Source organism: Emydura macquarii, unplaced genomic scaffold, assembly GCF_026122565.2.
Source record: "Emydura macquarii macquarii isolate MOO-44397 ecotype Brisbane River unplaced genomic scaffold, CSIRO-AGI_Emac_v2 contig_3345, whole genome shotgun sequence".
In the NCBI taxonomy this organism is placed as follows: Eukaryota; Metazoa; Chordata; order Testudines; family Chelidae; genus Emydura; species Emydura macquarii.
Window position 1 is genome coordinate 7,264,040 of NW_027133482.1, and position 25,200 is coordinate 7,289,239.

The following is a 25,200-nucleotide window of genomic DNA, read 5'->3' on the forward strand; positions in this document are numbered from 1 at the left end:
GCAGCACGGCAGAGTGGACTGGGGCCACCAGGGCGGGGGTTGCAATACTCCGGACTAATCAATGAAGCTGTAAATCATGCAGAGCTGCTTCCACCACCCCACGGGCCCATCCTCCACAGCCAGCTGGGCGCCTGATGTCTGGGTGTTTAGTCATTTGAATGGGGTTATAGGCTCGCTAATTGATCTGAGCAGAAGATAACGAGGTTCTAGTCCCGGAATCGGGCTCCAGAAGCGTTTTTACAGGGACCCTGGCGTGCAGGACAGGAACGCTCCCACTGCTAGCGTTAAGATAACATAAAGCGATAGACAAGTGACTGATTAAAAGCAAATGAATAATCAGCTGGCTAACGGGTAGGTTTCCAGTCTTATCTAAAGACACCTGTGATGTAGCTATTTATACGGGTGCTCTGGATTAATACTCACACCCGGCCCTGCTGACCTAGCTGAGAGAGGTCTGGTTCCTCAGCTCCTGTGTGGGGCTGGAGAGCAGGCATTGCCCATGAGCTGAGGGCTGTACGGCTAAGACTGCTAAGTATAAACTAAGAACAAAGGATCCCAGCAAACACTAGTTTACAGACGCAGCAGCTGGCGATCACCCCCAGCTAACACGGTTTGTCCCTCTTTAGCCCTGAACAAGTCGGGTTTTCCTTCCGAGTCCAAACGTGGCTTCTTCACCTCCCCCAAATGAGTCGGGTTCACGTATTCGAGGCTGGCAGGTTGGTGTGTGTTAATGACCTGGCCACAGCCTTGCCCGATGCTTCGCTGGTCTCACCTGTGTTATTCCTGGCCCTTTCTGGGGGCTTTGTGGCATCTCTGTGAAGTTCACTTGGGGCATAAACTGAGGCAGCCCCTCCCCCCGTCTTGCTGCTTCCCGACTTATCTCGGGTAAAGGCTAGGCCCAGCTACGCCTTACCCTGTAACTCAGCCTCACTTCTCTGGGCCAAAGGCCCCGCACGGACGCATGCTGCCTGCCTCCACGTTCCTGCAGGAGGTGGCCTGTGAGGTGCCTGGCGTTACAGCTGGGATACCTTCATATGGAGCGAGGACTCGAGGATAACAGCACACCAGCACTTCAGTCTATAAGGACCGGTCTATATGTGCCGGCAGGCAGCTAGTCCTGTAGGCTACAAGGGGGGGAGGCACTGGCAGCAAGGGGGGGGCAGATGCAGGTGGGCTGGGGTGGGTAAGTGATGGGGGGTGATTGCAATGGGCAGAGGCGGGGTCTGGTGTGGAGCAGGGCACCAGGGGGGTCCGTGAGTGAGAGGGTCACCGTTATGGTCAGGGAAGGCGGAGGGGCATGCTGGGGGAGGGGGCTCAGGGCAGGGACAGAACGGGGCCTAGCCCAGCACCCGGGAAAGGCCCTTGTACCTGGGAGCAGTTTCCTGCCTTTCTGCCCCCATCCCAGCTCTCCCCTGGCGCCTTCGATGGCAGCATTGCCCAGCTCCACGCCGGTCCCAGAAATGGTCCCGTGCCCAGGCTGGTGCTGGCTGGGCTGGGCCCATGGTGCCTGGCTGCCCTGTCTGGGCAGTGACGCCCCCCACTGCCACAAAACCCCACCGCTCCCACCCCCTGCCCCACTCGTGGCCTGGCACCCCAGGTAGGAGCTGCGCGGCGTGCCGCCAGGCAGAGCAGCAGGCTGGGCCCCTCACCCTGCTGCGCGGGGGATTAGACTGGGGGCAGCCTAGGCCAGAGGGGCGACGAGGGTCACTCACTGAGAACAGCTGGGGTTTTACCGAGCACGTGTGCTGCCCACCCCCAGGGGCCTGTGGAACTCATGGCCACAAAGCACCAGTCAGGCCACTGAAGGGGAAACCCGCCGGGTAAATTAAGCTGGAATTGTCCCCCAGGGATTTTTTTTTTTTTTTTTTTTCACCCTGTCCTCTGAGGCACCCTGTGGCTGGGCCATGCCGGAGGCTGGCCATAGGCACCCCCAGAGCTGCTGCAGCCCAGTGGGTCCTGGGCCGGGAAACTCAGCCTGACTTAGCTACAGCCCCACAGCTGCCCGGGACCCCCCTCGTCCAGCCTGCACATGGGCACTGCTTCGCGCCCTCCGGCAGAGCGAGGATGTTCTCTCCTTCCCAGTCCTGGCTCCCACCGGGACGGGGCTGCCCTGGGAGGAAGGGAAGCCAGCAGGAAGGGGGGGGGGAGGAGGCAGCTGGAAAGCAGCCCAGCCCCCTAACAGGGCAGCTGCAAATCGCTTGTTCTCCCACCTTGTCTCATTGCCACGTGCATTTGCACTCGCCCTTGGGCTGAAGCAGAGCATGAGCCTCCACCTTGCTGTGGGTCACTCGACCCACCGGCTGTGCCCAGGAGCATGCAGGGCCCCATGCTGCGTGTGCACGAGGACACACGTTGCACGCACAGGCTGTAGTGAGTTTCTGGGGCCCAGGCAGGAGTGGGGCTCGCTCATGAGTCAGCACCAGGCCAGACCACCTGCTCCTGCGAGGTGGAGGAGCCTGTGGGCCCCAGACCTATGGCTGCTCCACCAGCACCTCACCCTGCCTCAGCCCAGAGGTGGAGGGGCCAGTCTGGGGAGTGGGGCAGCCCCCCACTCGGTCGTAAGCCTCTCTGCCGGGGAGGGAACGGTCGCCCGGTTCAGAGCTGGAGCGAAGTCTACCAAGGCGTGTGGAGGGGACAAACGGCCCTGCCCTCGCCCCTGGCCTGGGTCACGCTGAGCCTAATTAAGGCAAGAGGCCATCCGGCCTCCCCCTGTGCCCCCGTAACCCCCACCCCCCCCGGGGCAGCTGCTGCAGAACCCAGCATCTGCAGCCCTGGCCACAGCTGCTTGACCTGCTGCTGTAACTCCCAGAGCAGGCTGCGCTAGTAGGCTCTTATCTGAGCGCCCAGCTGGGTACATGCAGAGAGGAAGGATGGATGGACAGACTGACATCCTCCACTCAATAAAAGCTTTATTAACAAGTCAACAAAAATACACGGGAACACCTGCCTCAAGCAGCATGTCCTGTTCAATGACCCCCGTGCCTGCAGCAGCGCCCCTGCCTGCCCCCCCAGCCAGCAGGCGGCCAGGAAGGGGCTCAACGGCAGTTCCAGGGCAGCCAGGAGCAGGCCTGGGCCCGTAGCCAGCACACCTGGCTGCGGCTAGGGCTTGTAGTGCACTGAGCCCCAAAGGGCTCTGCCCCACAGACGGCCAGTGTAAAGCAACCTCAAAGCAGCATGGCACCCGCCCCAGGGAGGGGCTGTCGTGCAGACCCAGCCCAGGACGGCTCACCCACCCCACGGAGGGGGTAAAACTGATAAAACAATTTATAAACCCAAAATGGCCAGCGGAAGGCTGTGGAGAGAGAGCCAAGCCCCAGGCCGGCTGCCAGCCCGGGCAGGCAGTGAGGGCACGGCCGGGAGCCTGGTGGGGCAAACCCTGGGGGGCAGGTTTGTAACAGCAGCAAATGGGGGCGAGGGGAATTAGACTCAATGCTGGGGACTCAGGCTGGACAGCCGGCCCCCCGCGCCCTCCCCCTGCGAGACCCCAGCAGCTCCAGCCCCTGGGCAGACAGCTGGCGGTCAGCACCTCCCCCCCGTGGACACCAGAGCCCACGGCAGCCTCCACGCCGGCTTGACGAGACACCAAGAGCCTGGCGTTGGATTCTGACCCTCTCCCAGCTCGTCCAGCCCCACCCTGCCCCCAAGGGGCTCAGCCGGGGCTCAGGGAGCCTCCCAGGAAGGGACCCAGCCCCGCCAGGTCTCCACCCGCCAGAGCCGGCCCGGCCCAGCTGTGCCCCATAGCAGGTACTTGCAGAATCACAGCCCCTTCTCTCTGGGTGCAAGCGGCCCTCTGCCCCCCGCCCAACCCCCCACGTAATACTCAGCCCTCTGAGCGCCAGCAGCCGCCCGGTCCCGCAGCGCATCGCCACGCGCACTGTAGACAGGCGAGCCAGCCCTGCTCGAGTCTGTCCAGAGCCCTTTGCAGGGAGCCGGCCCGCAGGGGGGCACGCCAAGGCTCCCTCCCGCCCTGCGTGGGGGTGGGCGGGACCCCCTCAGTAGCGACTGTAGTGGGGCCTGTTGTAGGGGGGCTCGGACCTCCACCTCACCGGCTGCCGCCTCATTATGAAGCCGTGGGAGCGCCCTCCGCGGCCTCGCCTGGTCGGGCTCCAGCGGTGCAGAGGGAAGCCGGGTGCTGGGTTTCCCACGAAACCAGGGCCGGGCCCCGGGTCAGGCAGAGCATGCGGCGCGCCAGAGAAAGCTTGGAAGCCGTGGCCAGGAGCTAGGGCGAGAAGCAGAGGGTGGGGGGAGACAAGTCAATCCAGCGGGGTCCGGACAGGAACCCCGGGGCAGGGGGAGGGCCCAGGGAGCTGCACCAGGCCAATGCTGCAGGTCAGGCCGTGCACCCAGAGCAACAGGCAGCGCGATACCCAGCGTGCACCTCCCATGTCACAGCGCCCGGCGCGCACACGCTGCCAGCAGCCACCAGCCCAGCGAGCCGCAGGCCCTTGCACCACCGGCCAGCTGGGGCACGGGGAAGGGTATCTGAATTGTGACGCTTATAAACCTAACCACCAGGCTGCAGCCAAGTGGCTGGCCCCTGGGCCCAGCCAACTCCCCACGCCTCTGCCCCCGGGAGCCACATCTGGCTGCAGCGCCTGAGCCGATGCTAGTCAAAGGATTCCAGGGGAACACCGGCAGCGATCACACCGTCCGGTAATCGGCCGGGCTCTGGCAGCTGTCTGCCCTCGACTGCTACTGGGCAGCTCTCCCAGGGTGGCACCGGGGGGGGCAGCGCGGTGGCTCTTTAACAACACACAACAGGCGCACAACAGCTCAGGCCAGGAAGTTCTGCAGCACAACACAGCTCAAAGGGGAGACGTAATTAAATAATTACTCAGTGTGGGACTTGGGCAGGTTCCCAAGAGGTCAGCGGCAGTAGTTAACGTGTCTCAAAGGACCATTCAAAGTGAAGTGGTCCATCAGACACTCTCCGGTCACGGGGGGAGGCAGAGGAAGGGAAGACAATACAAGTTCCCGCTTGTTGTACTGTGATAAATCCAATCCCTCGGCTCAGTCCATGGTTTTAGCGGGTGGCACATGTAGGAATTTAAGCTCCCAGCCGAGTCTTTTGAAGGTGTTGTGCCGGTTTCCTTTGAGGATGAGAAGAAAAGTCTGGGCTATCCTCCCACCAACCTGCCCCTGGCTGCATGGGAACTGAGGTCAGTTTAACTGCGCCACTCAGAGGGGAGTGGTGGAGTTTTCACCCCGCGTGATACAGTTAAACCGAGCTCATGTTCTCACATAGACCAGGCCCGTGTCTGGCCCGCAGTCCTCGTCTTCAAAGGAAACCAGCACAGCACCGTCAAGAGAGAAGTCTGGGAGCCTAAATTCCTCCCTGTGCCAGTCATTCAGCCCTTGTCTGCACTAGCACTTGTGCCTGTTGTCGTGCAGGGGGGTGAAAAAACACACCCTGGGCAAGGTAAATTTTGCCAGCATAAGCGTTGGTGTGGCCAGCGCTGTGTCATGTCGGCAGGAGATAATCCCCCGCCCACCCAGCTACCGCTGCTCATTGGTGGGTTTAGGATGTCAGCGGGAGAGCTCTCTGCCATCAACACAACGCAGCTCCACAGGCGCACGCACAGCAGCACAGCTGTATAGGCTAGCCCTGCAAATTATGGACTGGCCCAAGACACCGGAAGGATTTCTGGCTTATTCTAACATTTAGTAACCCACTGAGCATCCCCCCTCCCGCCCGCCTTTGTTTTCTTCCCTCCCTCCCTTCCTTCTCCCCCACCCCCACCCCCATGACCTGCGCTCTTAATAGGCTCTTAATAGGCCACTTCACCTTGAATTGGCCCTTTAAGCGTGTTAACTAGCCTTAAACACGAGCTGGGAGGCTCTGCAGGCTGCTCTGGGCGCTCCCCCTCGCTGATAAAATCACCGCAAGGCGTGGTGCTAGCTGTGTCGATGGAAGAGCGTCTCCCACCTCCATAGCACTGGCCCAGCGTTGCCTGGAGCAGAAAGTGAGAACCTGAAGCCTAGCCCAACAGGCCAAGCCGTCGTCAGCTGCGCGTCCCCCCGTAGGCGCTGTCCCGGCTCTGCACAGATAGCCGAGCCAGCACCCGCACTCGGAAGAATCAGCACAAGCAGGGATCCGCTGAGCAGCGAAGGCCCCGGGCCAGGTTTGTTGCAGTGAAGCACCATGAGAAGCGACCTACAGACACGTGTTCCTTTGCAATAGAACGGCCCCGCTAACGGCGGGACGCTCCCTTACGCCCTCGTCGTTCCCTCGGACGCTCTCTTTTATACATGGTTTCAGACAAGTCTCGTTCTGCCCTTTGACGCAGGTGGTTGCCACCCCCTGGCTGTGCTCTGACAGCTCCCCTCACTGTGCACTGGATGGGTTGGGCAAACCATCGCTGTGTGTCAGACTAAAACGACATGTCTCTCCGTTACAGTGTCACTTGAGGGGGTCAGGTGGCCCTTGTTCTCTTGGGTGTTCGGATGTCCTGGGACCTCCGGCTCGGAGACGTATTTTTAGACCCTTGTACTGAGTAACGTCTTGGAAACATACATTTGCAGTAGTGGCTTTCTTCTTGCTCCTGCCAGTTTCTGGGAGGTCGTAAGTTCCCAGCCGGACTCCGGCTAGTTTGGCTTTATAACAGACTTGACCCTTCTTTTAGCTCGGCCTTGTCTTGGTCTGTTACGCTAGGCCTTTGGCTCTCACTGTCTACCACAGTCCCCCATCTTTTGTCCTTTGAGTGGGAGGATGTTTAACCCCCGGCCCAGCAAAGCGCCGTGCGCAGACGGAAGGTGACCCGGGGGCTAAACACTGATGTGGTCGCCCTTCTGTTGCCATCCACACATTCATGCCCCGTCTCTCCCTTGGGCTGCACACTCCCTCATACGCCTGAGGGACAGACGTTATTGACCAGGGAGCAGCAGCCCCTTACAGCGAGCCTGGGACTGCTGGGCCCAGACAATACGTATTGAGTGGGGCTCGGTAGGACAGCTTCTTGTTACGCTGATACTTGGTTCAGTAATGGCTATGTAACGAGAACAGACCATTAGACTGAACATACGGAAGAATTATAACAGGTGTGTAACACTGTTACCTAGTCCAGGGGCTATGGGCTCCTATAGGATGATCTAGACTATATGTAACGGCAGACGATTGTGAACCCTACTGCACCTGGGCTGGCAGCGTCGCTCTGGCAGTGCTGACTGACAGCAAGTCCCATACACGACTGGAGGTTGGCTCGCCGAGGTTGATGTCACATGTAGCAACACATGCCTAGTGGAGCCCTCCCGGTTCAACCGTCTATTGCCATTAATAATACGTGGAGGGGTCTGACTACTGGGGGCAGGGTAGCATCCCCTGGGATTGCCCACCACGGGGTTTCGGTTTCCCTTTGCACACTGCCTAGCTCCTCCAGCGGTTGTTGAATGAGATCAGCTATCGGGATCAAAGCATCCTTACTGCTTGCCCCCACGTCCCGTACATCTAACTTCAGCTACTCCATTGGAGGCAATCTTTCCATCCCTAGCTCCTCTGTATTTCCAGCAGGAGTCACAGTTTCAGTGATCGTGTTCACGGTACTGGTGGACCAACAAGCATGCGTTCCCACAGGGACTGTACTGGTTATTGGTACACAGCAGCCTACCTCCTTTCCAGGGCAGGAGTACCACCCATGGATGGTAAAACTGGAGTAGTGCAACGCACAGACCACATCGTGTATTCGCACCACCTCATTGACCAGCTCTCTTTGTACCCAGCGGGCCAAGCCTCTCTTTGTATTATTGGTATCAATTGTGACACAACATTCACATAGCCACACTCCATTGTGTGTGGCACAACAGGCTGGGTTGATTTCGACACCAGCCTCTGATACCAGTCTTACAGTAGGGTAATGTTGTATAGAGGTGTTATTTATTAACATTCCCCCACGGCTGGCATAATGCATCTTGACTGGAGCCTGGATCCATCCTGGGCTGGCCATCATGATGGGAAAACTTTTCCTATATCATCAGGACCCTATCAGATTTAGCAAACTGCAGAAATACTGGCGGGATGTGGTCTACGCCGTGCTCCCGGCTTGCTTTTAAATGGTTGTGAGATTTAATAACCGTGGCCATTCATGCACTTTTAATCACAGCACGCTTTGTCTGACTACTTCCAATACTCGATTTCGATGGGCCACACAAGATCCTGCCGGGGGGCAGCGTTCTGTCCCACGCTATCAATTATCGAAAGAATAGTAGCATGAAGCATGTTCAAATCCCTGGGCAATTAGATGCATGTTGTCAACAGTGATCACACGTTGGTTGAGCAGTAGACGGCTACCACCTCCTCCCCTTAACTGCCTTTCCTGTCCCGGTCACACTGCCATTCGGTTTTAAATTCAGATTCTCAAGAGCTGCCGAGTTCCATCTGGACATGACAAGACCCAGCACAGGGTCTGTAATTCCTCTCTTCTCTCTTTTGCTGCTCCCATAAGGGATTTTGGAGCCTTTCCAAAGCTGTATTTGCATTTCTGGCTCAGCCTGCAGGGCTGGAAAAAGGCTGTGGGGAGAGTCCCAGCGCCCAGGTGCCAGCCTGAGCCCTAACATCTGCACAGCCTAACATTCCAGCCCCGCCAGCCGCAAATGTGCCATAGTTCTTCCCTCCCTGTGTAGATGGGCCCTCTGAGCACCCATCCCAGAGCAGGAGGAGAGCTCTGCGGAGACCCCAACAGACGTCTCTCCAATGGAAGATATTACCTCCCGTCTTGTGTCTTGGGTATCCTGGGACTGACACAGCTATGCCAACCCTGCAGCTCCAACTCCTGCAATATTCCATTTTACATCGCACCCAATACGGGCGCTGCGCTGGGGCACGGCCCTGACATGGGGAAGATCCCTCCCCCACTGAATCCCCCAGGATACACGTCCCCCCTGCGGTTCCTGATCCAACCCAATCAGCTCCGAGAAGTCCTGGCAGGGGAGGGAGGCGCTGCTAGGACTGGAGGATCAGCCTGCCTGACAACGATTCCGCCCATCCCGTCCCAAGCCAGGCTCCGAACCGGCAGTTCTGACCCATCGTTATTCATACAACGCCACGGGCAGCCGACACCGGAGACGGCAGGCCCCGGCTCCAACCCATTTCCAGTCAGAGACGGATCGAGGGCAGCAGAGAGAGACGCGCAGGAGAGGAGACAGTGACCAGTTGCGTCACAGGAAGGTGCAAGAAATTCCAGAAGGAAGAATTGTGAACCCGCCCCGCCGTTTCCTCCCCGTTCCCTGAGTCCTGGCTGGCTGGGACCCAGCCGGAGGATTTAGACCCTCTAATCCTCCCAAGTGTAACTGCAAGATTATGGACCTACCAGATCCAATCACTTCTGGAATGCCACTGAGCTCTCAGCCTGAGTCATGTCATGTGGCAGAGAGTTCCACGGGTCAATCCCTTTCCATTTTGTGGCGCGTCCCCCTGGTTCTAGGATTCGGCTGCAGCAGGGCTTGAGGAAAGCCCCACCAGTGCCCCCAGGAAGGCAGCAGCAGGACAGGCAAGGAAGGAGCCTGGCATGGAGAGGAAAGGCCAGATTGTGCAGAGATCACAGAGGAGACAGGCAGAACTGAGCAGCCACTTGCAGAGACAGCAGCAGAGAGAGAGATGTCCATGCAAGACCGACCAGGAGCGGGGAGAGAGATTGAGGCAGGAAGTTGTGAGCGCCAGAGGCCACCCCAGACAAGAATCCCATGGGGCAGGAGCACGAAGGCAGGGTGCAGCGGGAGCGTGGGACCAAGAACCTACCCTCCGCCCTGAAGCCGGGGCAGTCGTCAAAGCTGATGTATCCGGAGACGGGTGCGCCAGGCCCCACGTGGCTGCGGATGAAGGGAGAATCTTCCTGGAAAACGGGATCCTTGGCGGGGCAGCAGAAGTTGAAGGGGGGCCGGGGCGGAGGGGGCAGCTGGCAGGCACTGGGGTGAGGCATCCAGGACAGGCTCCTGTTGTCCCATTCGGGGCCTGCAGAGAGAGAGATTTTCCTGAGCGCGGAGCCTGGGAAGGTCACGGCAGCTGAGCCGGGCGGAAAAGGGTTAAATTCAAGAATGGCCGCCCTGAAGTTGCTCCCGGAGCCTTTTGAGCGCATGAAAGTCTGGGCCTGAATTCTCGGAGCGGCACGCACAAAGCTGGGGGCGACCGCTGTGTCCCTCCCCACCCCCCGGCCCGCCCCTCTCCCACGGGACAGTCACGCCATGGCACGGCCGGGCTCGGCACCGGCTGGCATTCCAGGGCAAGGCCGCGAGCACTGGTCGGTGAGCGGGGGGGAAGGTGCCCACCCCTCGCTGGGCAGCACCACCCCCAGCCAGCTTCCCCGTGGGACGGGGGTCCCCCCAACAGGAGAGAGGCGACTAAAGCCAGGTGCTGGCTGAGGAGTGGGGCTGGGAGCAGGCAACTGGCTTAGCCCCCAAGCGCACGGGGTCCCTCCCGCAGCCCCCGCCCGCCCCGACCAAGGTCTTTACCCCAGGGGCAGGTCGGAGCAGCCGGGGGCGCAGCACAAGGGCCGGGCCGTGAACCCCCCTCCAGAGCATTTGTCTGAAAACAACCTGAAGAAAGGGAAAAGAGGAGACATCAGCAGGGCCACCCCGACCCCCTGCATCCAGCCCCCTTCTCCCACCCCGACCCCCTGCATCCAGCCCCCCTCTCCCACCCCGACCCCCTGCATCCAGCCCCCCTTCTCCCACCCCGACCCCTGCAGCAGCACGGCTACCCCCACCCCATCGCACCCAGCCACCCCCCTTCTCCCACCCCAGCCCCCCCCTTCCACGCCTCCCCTGCAGCAAAGCCCCTCCTCCCCCAGCCGCCGATGTGGGATAGAAGCTCCCCCGCCGTGGGGCACGGACGTCTCTCTCCAGGAGGCTGCTGGGCAGAGGCGGAGGAGAGCTGCACTGCGGGGCGTGGGCACAGGCCGGCCAGCCACAACAACCCCCCGCCCCCACCGGTGGCCATGGGCTCCCATGGCCCCTTCCAGCCGTCCCTGGCACCATTCCCCGTGGGGCACATGGGGCTGGGCAGCCCTCCTGGGCTCCCGCCCCTCACTTCCCTACATTCCCCCCTACCCCGCCCCCTGCATCCGGCGGAGCCGCTCCGGGACTGCCCTGCTCCCCACCCAGCAGGGGCCGACTCCAGGCAGGGGCAGAACGCGCGGGGCTGGGCAGCGGCAGCTCCCGTTCAGGGCCATGGGCGCTGCAATGGGGGGACCCCAGCCTGGCGCCCAGCCCCGCCGGCCTGCGCCCCACAGAGCCTCGCCCGCACCAGCGCTGCTCCGCTCAGCAGCCCCACGCCAGCCCGGCCGTGCCGCGCACGCTGCCCTTTGTGCCGGGAACCCCGGCAGGCGGGGGGCCGCTCTGGCAATGCAAGTGCTGCCTTCTGGGGGGGATGAGCCACATCCATTCCCTCCATCCAGGTGCTTCTAGTTTGCCCATCACCATGGCACCTGGGCCCGTCAGCCCCCCCTCCCCCGCAACGTTTCCCCCACCCACCTTCCTGGGGTTTCTTCTTGGGGATCTCGACGCCCCAGGCGTCCGCCACGTGGGCCAGCAGCAGGTGGCTGATCTTGCGGTGCACCTGCTGGTTCCAGTGGATGCCGTCCCTGCTGCGGTGCTGAACCTCGAAGCGGAAGGAGTAGTGCAGGTCCAGCACGTCGAAGTGGTGGCTGCCGGCCAGGACGGCCCCGTAGAAGTTGCCCTCGATCACGTCGTGGCGCAGCTTCTTGCCCTGGTGCTGCAGCTGGAGGCAGAGAAAGGAGCCGTCAGCTCAGGCCGGCTGGGCTCCCACATACCAGAGCCCCAGAACCCCGCTCCAGTGAGCGGGCTCCACGAGAACACCACGCTTGTGTGGCTGGAACAAGACAGCGTCTACCCCGTGGGAAGGGCCAGCAGACACAGCCCTTCCTGGGGGGCACGGGCTCCTTCGCCAACAGCCGCAGGCAGGGACAGGGAACACCAACGCCAGGTGGAGCGCTACAGCCTATCCAGAGCTACCACCCAGGTAGCAAGAGGGACAGGCCAGTGCGGGGGGCTTTTCCTTGCTGGACTGGTTTAGGTTGAACCCTTGGAGGTGCTTGGTGCTCACCTGTCCGTGTCGGCTCAGGATGCAGGAAGGACGAAGAGAATCCTGAGCAGAGCAGGCCATTTTCTGCAGCAGAGCCAGGAAGCCGGCAGCAAGGAGAATGGTAAAAATGACTGGTAGCGGAGATACAAGTGATCATGAGTGGACCACATTTATAAGGTGCAAACAGAATAAAGTCCAGCCCAGTAATATAGATCCGTGGTGGTTTAATAGGGCCAAGGTCAGTGAAAACAGGTCTGAGCCAAATCAGCTGGGAGGAAGATTTTTATCAGGATAAAGCGAATGATCACTGGGGGAATTGTTTAAGAACTAGATGCCCCAAAAGCCACAATTGAAGAAGAAAGTCTGTGCTGGTTAAAAAACTGACCTGGTTTAGAGGGGAAGTGAAGACAGTGAAGAAAAATGTAAAATATATAACAAATGGAAGAAAGGGGAAATTGATCATAATGAATATAAATCAGAAATTAGGAATTGTAGAAAATTGATAAGGGAAGCCAAGGGACACCAGGAGAAATCTATGGCCAGCAGAGTTAAGAGCAATAAAAAGGAATTTTTAAAATATATTAGGAACAAAAAGAATCTTAACAATGGTATTGGTCCATTATTAGATGGAAAATGGTTGAATTATCAATAACAATGCAGAAAAGGCAAACGTTCAGTAAACATTTCTATTCTGTATATCGGGGGGAATAGCCGATATAGTCTCAGCTTATGGTGATATTATTTTCATTCTACTATCTCTGGAGGATGTAGAAACAGAAGCTACTAAAGTTACACATTTTTAAATCAGCAGGACTGGATAACTTGCATCCAAGAGTTTTAAAGGAGCTGGCTGGGGCACTCACTGAACCGTTAATGTTGATTTTAATGAGTCTTGGAACACTGGGGAAGTTTCAGAAGAAAGCTAATGTTGTGCCAATATTTAAAAAGGTTAAACAAGATAACCCAGGTAATTATATGCCTGTCGGTCTGTCATCAGTCCCAGGAAAGATAATGGAGCAACTGACAGGAGATTTGATTAATAAAGAATTAAAGAAGGAGAATGCTATTAATGCAACTCAACACAGGATCTATTTTCCATTAACCTATCAAACTAACTTGATATCTTTGATATCTGCGATATCAAGTTTCATTGACAAAGGTAATAGAGTGGATGGAATATACTCAGAATTCTCCAAAATGTTTGATTTGATACCACACAAAATTTTGATTAAAAAATCATAACATTAACATGGCAGGCATTAAATGGATTAAAAACTGGCTAGCTGATACGTCTCAAAGTGTAATTGTAAATGGGAAATCATTATCCCTGCAGGATCGGTTCTTGGCCATTCTCTATTTCACGTTTTTATCAAGGACTTGAAAGAAAACATAAAATCTTCCCTGAGAAAGTTTGCAGATAGCACAACAGTTGGGGGAGTGTAAATAATGAAGAGGACAGGTCACTGGTACAGAGCAATCTGATTCACTTAGTAAATAGGGCACAAGCAAGCAAGCAAAGTGTGTTTCAATACAGCTATGTTCAGATGTGTACATCTAGGAACAGAGAATGCAGGCTGTACTGACAGGACAAGGCACTCTACCCTGGGAAGCAGCAACTCTGAAAAACACTTGGGGGGTCTTGGTGGCTAATCAGCTGCACACGAGCTCCCAGTGCAACGCTGTGGCCAAGGGGCTAATGCGATGGTGGGATGTGTGATCAGGGGAATCTCAAGTAGGAGCAGAGGAGTGATTTTACCTCCGTATTTGGCACTGGTGCGACCGCTGCTGGAATGCCCAGTTCTAGTGCCCCCAATTCAAGAAGAATGCTGATAAATTGGAGGGGATCAGAGAAGTGCCATGAGAATTATTAAAGGATTAGAAAACCTGCAGGCTAGTCACAGGGAGGGTAATTAATCACTGGAGCAATTTATCAAGAGTCGTGGTAGATCCTCCATCACAGACTATTTTTAAAATCAAGATTGGATGTTTCTCTAAACCTGCTCCAGGAATTGTTGTGGGGCAGGGCTCTGGCCTGCATTGGGCAGGTCAGACTAGAGGATCCCAATGGTCCTTTTCCTTCTGGCCTTGGAATCAATACCTTCAATTAGAAATAAGGCATCAACTTTTCCACAGTGTGGGCAATGAACCATGGGAGCAAACTGCCAAGGGCAGCGGTGGATTCTCCGTCTCTTGATGTCCTTCTTGTCCAGCCTGGCTGACTTTCCAGGAGATGCTTTGGCCACACGTTACTGGATTCAGCGCAGAGGGAGGTGGGTGAGTTTCTCTGGCCTGTGCCATGCAGGAAGCCGGTCCCTGCTGGCCTTAAGCTCCAGGAACCTCGGTCCGTGGTTTCAGAGGAGGAAGCAGAGCGTGATCGCTGAGGAGGCCCGTTTTCCGCCAGTCCCATTGTGTTAGACCAGAGGCCAGGCCAGGATGCTGCACAGCCAGGCCAGGCTGACGGGAATCCCTCACCCAGCCGCAGGCAGCCTGCCGTGCTCTCGGCCGCAGAAGGCGGAGGGGTAACGTGCCGGCCGGACACAGCTCCTTGGACAGAAGACTAGTGGGATTTCAGAGCAGGCCCGTCACAGGAGGGTGCCCCCCCGGGAGCTGTCCGCTCAGAGGAGCGCAACCGTGCGTGCTGGGGAGCCGTGGAACCTGCCTGCCTCTTGTGCAGCAGGTACCGGCTGCCATAGCACTACGGCGGGCGAGCCGCGGGCTGGCCCTGCCCCTGCCCCTGCCCCTGCCCCGGGCTCAGGGCTTTGTCCCAGTCCCAGCAGCACATCCCCCGGAGCGCGCTCAGCGAGCAGCAGCCGGGGCGCTGGGCTGAAGCCGCGCTTCGCTTTACCTCTGGGATGAGGAAGCCCCCGATGACTTTGTGGCCCACGGGCATCGTCATGTTCCACAGCAGGAGGCAGGCATGGGGCAGCACCTTGTCCAGTCGGTTAAAGGCCTTCTCCAGATTCAGCCGGTACTGCTTCATGGATTTGGGGCCATACCTGCAGAGGGGAGAGGAGTGGACAGATGTCATGGCCCTCCGGACGGACACGGCCCCCCCGAGGAGCAGCAATGGGCCATGCTGGGATCCTGTCGGCCAGCAGCTCTGCGGAAACAGCTTCCCACAGCAGCCATGGCTCGTCCCCATTCCTACGGGCGAGGCCGACCACGCAGGCGCTTCCTGCCCCAAGATGCCACCATCTGCCGGGGGCAGGCCGGGAAGTTGCCCTACCTTGCCCCAGTGCGGGGCATGGAGTTTGCAGGGGAAGTTAGAAGGGCACAGATGGCACGCGGGCCGCCCGGACCCGCTACCCTGCCAGTGAGACACCGCCTTGACACACCCACGTCGAACACCGTGAGCGGCACCCACCGGGTGCTCAGACCCCCTGGGCAAGGCCAGACTGCCCAAGCAAAATGCACGAGCCGGACCAGGCTGTCTCTTCCCCGGCAGGCTGTGCGGGAAGGGGAGGCCCTGCAGGTTGGCAGCTCTTCACTGGTGCCCGCGCAGAGCACGGCCAGCCGAGCCAGTGCCCTCCTGGCTCCCCCACCGGGTGTGCTGCCATCTCAGGCTGGACCGGAGGAAGTGGCGCTGCTGGGGACAGAGCCAGGCTGGCCCTGCAGGCCCCGCCGCGTACGAAACAGAAACGTCTCTGTCCGTGGTGCAGACGCCTTGCACAGACGGGACTGATTAGCTAGGTGAGGAGAGGCTATTTTTACCCCGGGGCTTTTCCAAGCAGAACCGCACCATAAGCCCTGACCCGCCACAGCTGTTCCCCCGGAAGGGCCACGACACCCACCCCCACCAAGTTCCCTTCTCCTGTCTGGTCACCTCCCCTGACGCAGGGGGTTCTGCGTGCCCAGTGCTGCCCTCAGCTGGAGGGACTCAGAACCGTCAGTCTGTGTCTCACGGGCCCTGTACTGCCAGCAGAGAGCCTCCTATCGCTCCAGTAGCCGGAGGGGTAGGTTCTCTCGCCGAGGGTGCTGCGCAGACCGGATGATGCCGGGCTTGGGGAAGGAGCGGCGCGATCGGTACCTGCTCAAATCCCACAAGCAGGAGTTGATGACGACGACGTCGGGCTGGGGCCCAGCCTGGAAGTCGGCCAGGATGCTCTCCATGTAGTCGGAGTAGATGCGGGTGAGGAAGTAGAAGCGCACCAGCTGGTGGCCCGTGCGGTACTGCCGCACCTCCCGGTAGTGGGTGCGGTTGGTCATCTCGCCCCGCACGCCGCCCTCCACCAGGCAGTCGTTCTCGAAGCTCAGCTCCCCCTGGCGGAGACGGGACGCGGTCACGGGGCACCAGAGCCCTCCTATTGCCCACAGTGGAGCGATACCCCCCAGTGGCAGCTGTCTCGCTCACACCCTCTGCAGTGGTCAGTGTTATCCCGTCCTTCCGTCCCCGCCCAGAGAGCTTCACCCCGCTCACAAGACACGTCCCTGGACTTTCCCATGTGCTCGGGAGCGACATGAGGCCTCTGCGGGGCACGGAGGTGCTGGCCTGCCCTAGGACATGCAGCGAGCCAGGTTCCAGCCCAGTGCTGTTCTAACCAGCAGGCCTTGCCTCCACCCGGACCCAAATTAAACCACTAGGGCCCGTAGGCGCATGCCCTTCCGTCCGCTCCCAATATCCGAGCCCCAGGCCAGGCAGATTTCCAGCCCCTTCTCCAGGCCGCGCCCCAGCCCTGCAGGACATCACTTCAACCCTCCCTCGGGAGGGCTGTAATGGCTCTGCCAGGGGAGCGCAGGGGGACGATGCTGTTCCCAGCACCAGCCAGCCAGGGGCGCTCACGTGGCACGACGTGGCCCAGTAAAACATGTGTAACCAAAGCCAGCGAGCTCCAGCTGCTGCTTCTGCTGCCGAGTCAGACCTGGAGCCAGGAACGCCCAGCTGGATGCCTTTGGGAGGGGGCACAGGCGGGTCTGGCTACCAGCCACCAGTGCAGCAAGACCCCAGGCAACCGGATTCGTTTCCTGCATGTCTCTTAATGCAGCAGCAGCCACCCAAACTGCTTCTGTCTCAGCTGTGCCCGCAGAGGGGGGAGCACGCACCAGAGCCGCATCGGGAGCGAGGCTGTCCGGGGGGCCAGGCCCAGCAGGGGAGCCCAAGGGCCCTGAGCCTCGGATTGCGTAGCGCCCCGGTGAAACAGCGGCTGTGCGTGGTTGAGTTACCCGGCCCTGGGGACAGGGACTGGCTACTCCAGATTCGTGGCTCCTGTACCTTGGCTTTCAGCTGGGACTGGCTGAGGAGCACGTCCTTCTGCAAAAGCAGCACCAGGTCCTTGTAAACCGATCGCTGAACTGCAAGGGAAAATTGAGACGGAGATAGCCCAGAGATCACCCTTCTCCTCCAGCACTCTCTCATTGGGCGGGGGTTGGGAGGGTGCTTGTGCTTCAAGGACTGGGGCGGGAGGCGGGTGCAAGGGCAGAGCTGCGTAGCAGAGACACGGGTCCAGCTCACCCAGCACAGGGAAGACCCCCCGGGGCAGCCAAAACTCCAGGGAAACCAGAGGGAAGTTAGAGAAACCCACTGCTTATTGCAGGGCTTAGAAAATACCTCCACCCCCAGCCGGCAGCGAGTTCAGAGACCTGGGTACCCTCGGCTTTTACCCAGCCCCTTCCACGGCAGGAGCCCACGCAGCCACGGGGAAAGCTGCAGCTGCTCTGTCTGTGCAAGCCAGGGCAACACGGCTATTGCTGGCGAGGCAGAGAGCTCAGCTGGGGCTGCAGGGAGCTCGCAGCCTGGCCCGCAGGGAAGCCCTCCTTGGACCGGGAGCCAAAGACAACTCGGATCTAACATGGCCCAGAGAGGTGCTGGGGACCCGCGCCCCCACGCCGGGGGTCTCTGGCATTTCCTTGAGCTGACTCACTGGAATCCCCCAGGATCACCACAAACTTGTTGTGCAGCAGCTGCTGGACTTCGTGTGTTAAGAAAGTGACCATGGCTCCCGCCGACGGCAGCTTCCCAGCCAGCAGAGCCCTGCCCAGTAAAGAAGAGAGAAGAGACTGAGGCTTGCGTCCTCCCCACCCACAGCCGGAACGGTGCTCGCGTCCCCCAGAAACACACCTGCTGCCTGCGCGCTGCCCCACCGCCAGGAGGGAGCGTAAGGCGGGGGGGGAGGCAGATGGGACTGGGGAGCTGTGGGCCAAGCACAGGTGCGGTGTCAACAGCCGGCACAACAGCCGCTGCCGAACTAGGACGTGTGTTCGGCTCACGTTTCTCCCCAAACCCTGGGTGCCTACGCCAAGAGAAAAAACGTCCGACCCGGCCTTCCAGCGTGCCTTGTGCTGGGCCAAGTGCGCAGGTGAACCGCGGGCGACCCCTCTCGCTGTCAGGACCGGTCAGGGCCCAGGTGAGCGTTACGGGAAGGCTTGCCAAATCACATGGACGGGACAGACGCATCGGAGCGACGGGATAAAACCTGTGACAGGCACACACCCGGTAGCACGGGAGAACTAGTACAGGACCCCTCTGGCTGGCTGACTTCTGGACAACCATGTTCCAAACAAGATAAGAAACTGGTCAGAACAGGGCCGGAAATCATAGGTACTGTCATGAAAGCTGTAAAAAACCGGGCGTAAGTAAAAAGAGCCAGCCCATAATTTCAGGGCTGGTGTGAAGAGGCTGACGAGCTATGCTCCAGCCTGCTGAGACCTTAACCCTCGCCTTCCCAGCCTGTGCCGATTTCACTTGGGCTAGTAACCCCCCACTGAGCGGAGCTTGTTAACCTGACATCTCACAGGGCTGATTCATTACAGGCTCGCCAGCGACCTGCCGGAAGATACTTAGGCTCTGGTCCCAAAATCCAGCTGCAGAATTAGACACGGCTGGGAGTTCAAGACTCCGTGCGGCCCTGCAGGGCGTGTGACAAGGACATTCGCACTGAGAACAAAGCCAAGCTGTCGAGACCTGCCCTGAAATAAACGAGCGCTATTAAAGCTGCCAACCCAGAGCCTGAAGGTGCAGCGCACGTCTACAGCCCCGCGTGGCAAGCGCCCTTGATCTCATCCTTCAAACCCTTACCTCTGGCCTGAACCGTTACTGCCATGTTCTTTGCGGGGTACCGTCAGGTTACCGCCATTCCAGAATCTGGGGGAGTTCCCCAAAGTGAAAAGCAGTAACCCACCGGCCATTTCTCTCTGCCAAAGGTTACCAACACTTACGCTATCTTACTCCAGCTAATCACACAGGATACAGGCCTGTAGGTTCCTTGCATTACGGCCAAATCTAATGAGTAATGGCTACTGGAATTGTTCAGTACAAACACAAACAAAACTAAGATAATCAATCAATCAAACTACTAAAAACAGACAGTTTATGGCCCCTGGGCTAGCCTGCAAGCTTGCAATAATCTGTAATCGACCTGCTGTTCATTAATAAATCATCAAACCTGAACCCTCACAGCCAGCCAAAGCAAGTTCCTAGCCCGGCGAGGACGAGCCAGGAGGGAGCTCAGAAGGGAAAACTGAGGTGCAATCCATGTCTGGCCACTTGGGCTGCACGAGCGTCGCTTAGCCCCTCTCTGCTCCTATGTCCACAGGGCTCCTGGTTGGGAGAGGAGACAGTCGGGAGGAAGGAGGGGTCAGGCTCTGCTTTGCCCCCTGCAGACTCCCGGGAACGCACCCTCTGGCCTGGGGAGGGGGTGTTGGCAGCAGCGGCTTCAAAGCGGGCCCTTGCCCAGCGTTCCCACCGTTACCACACGGAGGACTAAGGAGCATGTGTTGGACCACAGCCGGTGCCCGAGTCAGCCCCGCCCCGGACAGCCGAGCAGGAAGCTGTTGCTCGTTTGGATTCACCAAATGAAAAACAAAACAGAAAAACCCTTTGGGATCTGCTTTGGCCCGGCAGCTGTGTCCAGGACAGCCATGAAGAGGGAGGGCTGCGAGAAGCAGGACTGTGTCCTTTCCAGCTTCATTCCCTGGAGGGAAGGCCCAGCAGGAGTCTCTGATTTATCCACAGCAAGAGAGAGAGTCTGCAGTTGGAATCAGGGCTCCACTGCGCCAGGTGCTGTACAAACAAAGACAGGCCTTGCCCCAAGGGGCTCAGAGCCGGAACAAAGGTCACGGGGGGAGTCTGTGGACAAGCTGGGAACTGAGCCCAGCTCTCAGCCCAGAGCCTGAGGCCTAGCGTACGCTGCCCAGGCTTTGCCGGGACAGACTCCGCTAGGGCTCTACCAGCAAATCCTCCCAGCGGGGGCACAGCTGACACGGGTGCGAAACAGCCCTTGGGCCGATACAGCGCGAACCCGCTCCCGACTGGCACCGGCTGCACCTGCGTCTAGCCGGGGCTTTGCCAGCACAGCTCTGCGGCGTTCATCTCCTCTGCCTCCCACCCACATTCCTAGCAGACACGGCCGTGCCAGCAAAACCACAGACGAGCAGCCCAGGCCCTGCCCGCCCAGGGCAGCCTGCCCCTCTGAGGAGTTTGTTTTGTTCCCCGGCATGATTTTAGCAGGCCTTGCCTGCTGCCCTTCCTACGGGCGAGGGGCTAACCGGGCCGGTTACGACAGCAGGACCCCCATACCTGTGTGAAACCCGATCAGCTGGGGGGAGGGCTATGGGGGAGCTGGATTCAGCTGTGTGTTCACCTCTGTCCAAACACTGCGGAGGAAGAGAACCCTTTGGGTCGGGGCGACCCCGCTACCCATGGCCCCACCCAGAGTCTCTCTCTGTGGCCAGTGACCCCTGCTCGTCTGAGCCTGGCCGTCACACCGTTTGTGCTGCATTAGTCAGGGGTGTGCTACTTACGGATACCCTTACACCAGAGCAAGTCCCAGTGTGGACACAGTTATAGGCACCTTGTTCCCCTTCCCGCGTGGGAACAACTACATGGGTAAGGGCTCTTTCCTACTGGTATAACCGCATCAGCGCTAGGGCCGGGGGCTGCTTTCCCTGTGCTGGGAGACTTGGAGCCAAGACTGAAAAATGGGCTTTGTTTAGTCTGGGGAAGAGGAGACCGAGGGGGGACGCGAGAAGAGTTTTCAAGTGCATGAAAGGTGTTCCAAAGAGGAGGGAGAAGAATTGTTCTCCCGACCCTCTGAGGGCAGGACAAGAAGCAATGGGCTTAAATTGCAGCAAGGGCAGTTTAGGTTGGACATTAGGGAAAACTTCCTAGCTGTCAGGTCAGTTAAGTGCTGGAATAAATTGCCGAGGGGGGTTGTGGAATCTCCGCCATTGGAGGTTTTTAAGAGCAGGCTAGACAGACGCCTGTCAGGGGTGGTCTAGATAATGCTGAGTCCTGCTCTGAGTGCAGGGGACTGGACTAGACATCGTGAGGTCCCTTCCAGCCCTATGATCCCATACAAACTTGTGCACAGACCATCTCCAAGGTAAAAAACAGAACGGGCAAAAAACCTAAACAGCACCAAGACACAAACCAAAGGGCACACAGCTAGGGTGAAATACCGGCCCCGCAGCAGACGCAGGGGCAAAACTCTGACTTCATTGGGGCCAGGGTTTCTCCCCTAGCTTTTTTTCCTTTGTAGGTTTAGTTTAGCAAAAGTTTGGGATGCTGCCCTGTACCAGCTTCTCCCCCCTTTCCTCCGCAGTGTAGACAGAGCCCGAACTGCACTTTTGCCAGATAGCTTCTCTCTCTCAGAAATTAAAAGCTAAGAACTATGTTATTGTAATATCAAGTCTGAGTGAGGAACATAAGAAGTTAGGGTTCCTACAGCAATCCTAACTAGACCAGTGGTTCTCAGCCAGGGGTACTGTACCCTGCGGCACACAGAGATCTTGCAGGGGGAACATCAACTCATCAGAGATCTGCCTAGTTCTACAACAGGCTACATGAAAAGCACTAGCGAAGGCAGTACAAAGTACAATTTCATGCAGAAACTGACTTGTTTATACTGCTCTGTGCACTGAAATGCAAGTACAGTATTTATATTCCAGCTGATTTATGTTATAATTATGTAGTAAAAAAAGAAGTAGACAATACTTCAGCCATAGCGTGCGGTGACACTTTTGTATGTTTATGTCTGGTTTTGTAAGCCACTAGTTTTGAAGCAAGGTGAAACTGGGGGGTGCGCAGGACAAATCAGACTCCTGTAAGGGGGACGGTCGTCTGGGAAGGTTTGGAGCCATTGAACTAGACCGCGTTGTAGCCCTATGTGCAGGTTTAAGTTGAGCACCCCTGGGCGAGGATCTATACTGCCGTGCTCTGAGTAGGGTCAGCTAAGGTAGAGAGGTTGTCGTTAGAAGGAGAATCCCAGGGTTCTCGTTCCTTAATGATTACCTTTATTAGCCAGCCAAGCAAACACCCCCCCTCCCTTCCCAGCAGGGTACAGAAAAAGGACACCTCAGCAGCGCTTGCCTTACTTACCCCATCCCCTGTGAGGGAGCGTTAGGAGGTGGTTATCAGCAGGTTGATCACACCTTTCCCGACTGGGGATTATTCTTTAGAGTGGGTTCTGCTGACACTCCCTTGATTTCATGCATATTCATGTGTCTCAGCCCCTTTGCCATAGCTGTGGGGGGTCAAACTGTTCATTGATTACCTACTTCTCTATCTCATTAACTTGTCAGTTAGTTGCCATGGCGTTTCTATTGCATTCCTGCCATCGACACCCGTAAATTTTGGGTCTATTCATTCCTTAGACTCAGCCTCAAATGTCCATACCCATGACTTGTGGTTTCACACTTCCCATCACTCAACTCTCTTATGAAAGGCCTGAATCTTGTGGCTTCCCATCACCTGCCGGTCAGTTCCTCATGCCAAAATCCAAAACCCTAGTTCGTTACAGGCCACAAACTGCCTTATAGGTCTTGTACCTGTTGGTTCTCTCCTTGGATTACAGCGTGAAGCAACTTTACCTATCGGTGTCTGTGGAAAACTACATCATACATGGAGAGCTCTCTCTTCTGTTCCTCTTTGCTGGAATGCATAGCTCCACCTTACTCTTAAATGCCTGAATGCACCGGAAGAGGTGTCCGTTAACCTGTCCATTGCAGGACTGAGATTTTAACTGCATACTAACAGGGTTGGACAAGGGACGAGGGTTGCATTTAAAGAGACAGCAGCCCTCTCAAACTCTCCACCATCACGGCTAACACCAGCTCAGCCACACCTCTCAGAGAAACATCCCTAGTGTGGACAGGGCTAAATCTGGAGCAAGCGTTTGCATTCGCTCAAAAGCCACAAGTGTGACACAAGGGCTACGCTAAGCTGCCTGGAGGCTGGGGAATTTGGGCTGATCGGAGATGGACGAGGGTTTGGTTTGTTAAACCCTTCTCCGAACTGGCACCAAACCAGAGAACAGCCCCCAGGCCTGGCAGCGACCCTTCACCCAGCCAGTCGCTAACTACAGGAAGCGCCACCACTGCACTCAGCAACCGTGCAAACATCTGCAAGTGTGGAGGAAGGTGAAGCAATTACCTCCAATGCACCAAAGTTACAGGGCGAGCTACACGCTGCTGCGGGCACAGAGCTCCCTGCAGCAGACTGCGCTTTTACTAGCATTTAAAGACCAGCAGAGCAGAGCAGCCAGCAGGAAAGCCGTGTTCAGTCTCCATTAGATGGCCAATCACAGGAGGTCATTCAGGGATTAAAGGGACATCGATTAGCAAAACAAACCCCATTTCTACCTGAAGCCTTTCCACCTGCTGCTGCTGCTACAAACCACACCCGCAACTCGGCCTCCACACAGAGTTCACAAGATAACTCCCACCCGCAGACCCGGCCGCTCTGCTGAAGCAGGATTCACACCTGTGGGAGCCAGACCACGGCCAGGGCCTGAGCTCATTAAACCTGAAAGAGGTTAGGGGAAAACAGGTCTATTTCCCCCCCACTGACAGAGGTTTTTTCACGTGCTTTGCTTGGTGGCAGTGTGTGTGGGTCTGTCACACAGCAAGAAGGGTGAAACGCCAGCACAGGAAGCATGCTGGTAACACCCCCACAAACTACAGGTGGGGGAGAGGAAAGGGGGTGAGCGAATCTTTTGGGGGATGGGCAACTGACTAATTTCACTCCGAGGTGTCCCTTTAACACCCCAGTTTCTGTTGTTTGAGCCATGTTAGAATCAGGGAGACTTCAGTCTAAGAGGTGCAACTGGGTTACAGGTTACACCCAGCCCTCCCCCCCACCCCGGAGATACACCCCCAGGGGCGCTGGAGCACGTTGTGCAGTGCAGGGTGCTGAGAGCCATTGAACCCCACTGCCAACCCTCTATGTCAGGGGTTCTCAACCTGGGGGGTCATGGCCCCGCGGGGGTCACAAGGTTATTGGGGGGGGGGTCACAAGTTGCCAGCTGGTAAGGGGGGCATGGCCTGAAATATTCTCAAACAGGCTCCCAGCAAAAACCAGTCCGAGGACTCCTGCTGTGTGCTGGACACCACTTCCAGGCGGGGCGGCAGAACCCCTGGCTCCGGCTCCGGCTCCTCCGTCCACCCCAGCAAACGCCGCCTGGGCTCTGATCCGTTAACCAGACAAAGCCCCTTGGAGAGCAGGGGGGGGGGCGGCGGTGCACCAGCCTGCAGGGGGGCACTGAATGCAGCGCCGGATACTTTGCACCTACTTCCCCGCTGCACAGCTGGTAGCCAGCCCGGCGCCGCAGACGTGCAGAGACTTCCCCCCTCGGCCGCGCTGCTGCTGCACGGCTCGGGCGCTGCTCCGTTCACACGCAGACCCAAAGCTGCGGATGCGGAGCCGGGGTCGCGCCGGCTGCAGACAGGCGCAGGGCGCTGAGCGGGGGAAGCAGAGCGGCTCCGGCAGGGGGAGACGCGCCGGCTGCAAGTTGAAGCCGCCAAAGAAGTTTGTTGTTGAGTCTTTGCCCGTTACTCAGCCCACGTGCGCCTCGTCAGCGGGGAGCGGACCAGCCTGCGTTCACACGGGGGGCTTGAATCTGGTCTCACGCCAGTGTGACACCAGTGCCGCTCCACTGACTTACTCCTGGTTGACACCAGCCTGCGGGGGCGGGGGAAGCGCTGCCGGACCCCCCCTGAAAACAGCCCCGGCTCCGTTGCAGCGGGGGCCCTGCAGCCCCGAGAGCAGGTTCCGTACCTGTTCCAGGTGAGCCGGGCAGGGCAGCGCTCCGGGCCCCGCCGTCACCGCCAGGGATGGGCCCGAGCCCGAGCCTGCCTCTCTCATCGCCGGCCGGCCCCTTCCTCCTCCTCCGCTGCTGGCTGCGGCCGGGCTGCCTCCTAGTCCCTCCCCCACACTTCTCACTCTTCTGCTTCGTGCT

General features: G+C 58.3%; 1 protein-coding gene across 4 annotated transcripts; it reads right to left on the reverse strand.

The window, feature by feature from the left end:
• Positions 1–3,553: 3,553 nt before the first annotated feature.
• Positions 3,554–25,200, reverse strand: PCED1A (PC-esterase domain containing 1A). Of its 4 annotated transcripts, none has more exons than XM_067533495.1 (9): positions 25,020–25,138; positions 17,890–17,999; positions 17,241–17,320; positions 16,059–16,291; positions 14,877–15,027; positions 11,461–11,707; positions 10,441–10,524; positions 9,731–9,943; positions 3,554–4,219 (listed from the first exon to the last, which is right to left on the reverse strand). In XM_067533495.1, the coding sequence occupies exons 2-9, from the start codon at positions 17,960–17,962 to the stop codon at positions 3,993–3,995; spliced, it is 1,308 nt and encodes a 435-aa protein (XP_067389596.1). In that variant the 5' UTR covers positions 17,963–17,999; positions 25,020–25,138; the 3' UTR covers positions 3,554–3,992. The 4 variants fall into 4 exon arrangements, with proteins under 4 accessions (XP_067389596.1, XP_067389598.1, XP_067389597.1 ...); XM_067533497.1 differs by lacking the exon at positions 25,020–25,138 and adding an exon at positions 24,535–24,625; XM_067533496.1 differs by lacking the exon at positions 25,020–25,138 and adding an exon at positions 23,397–23,431.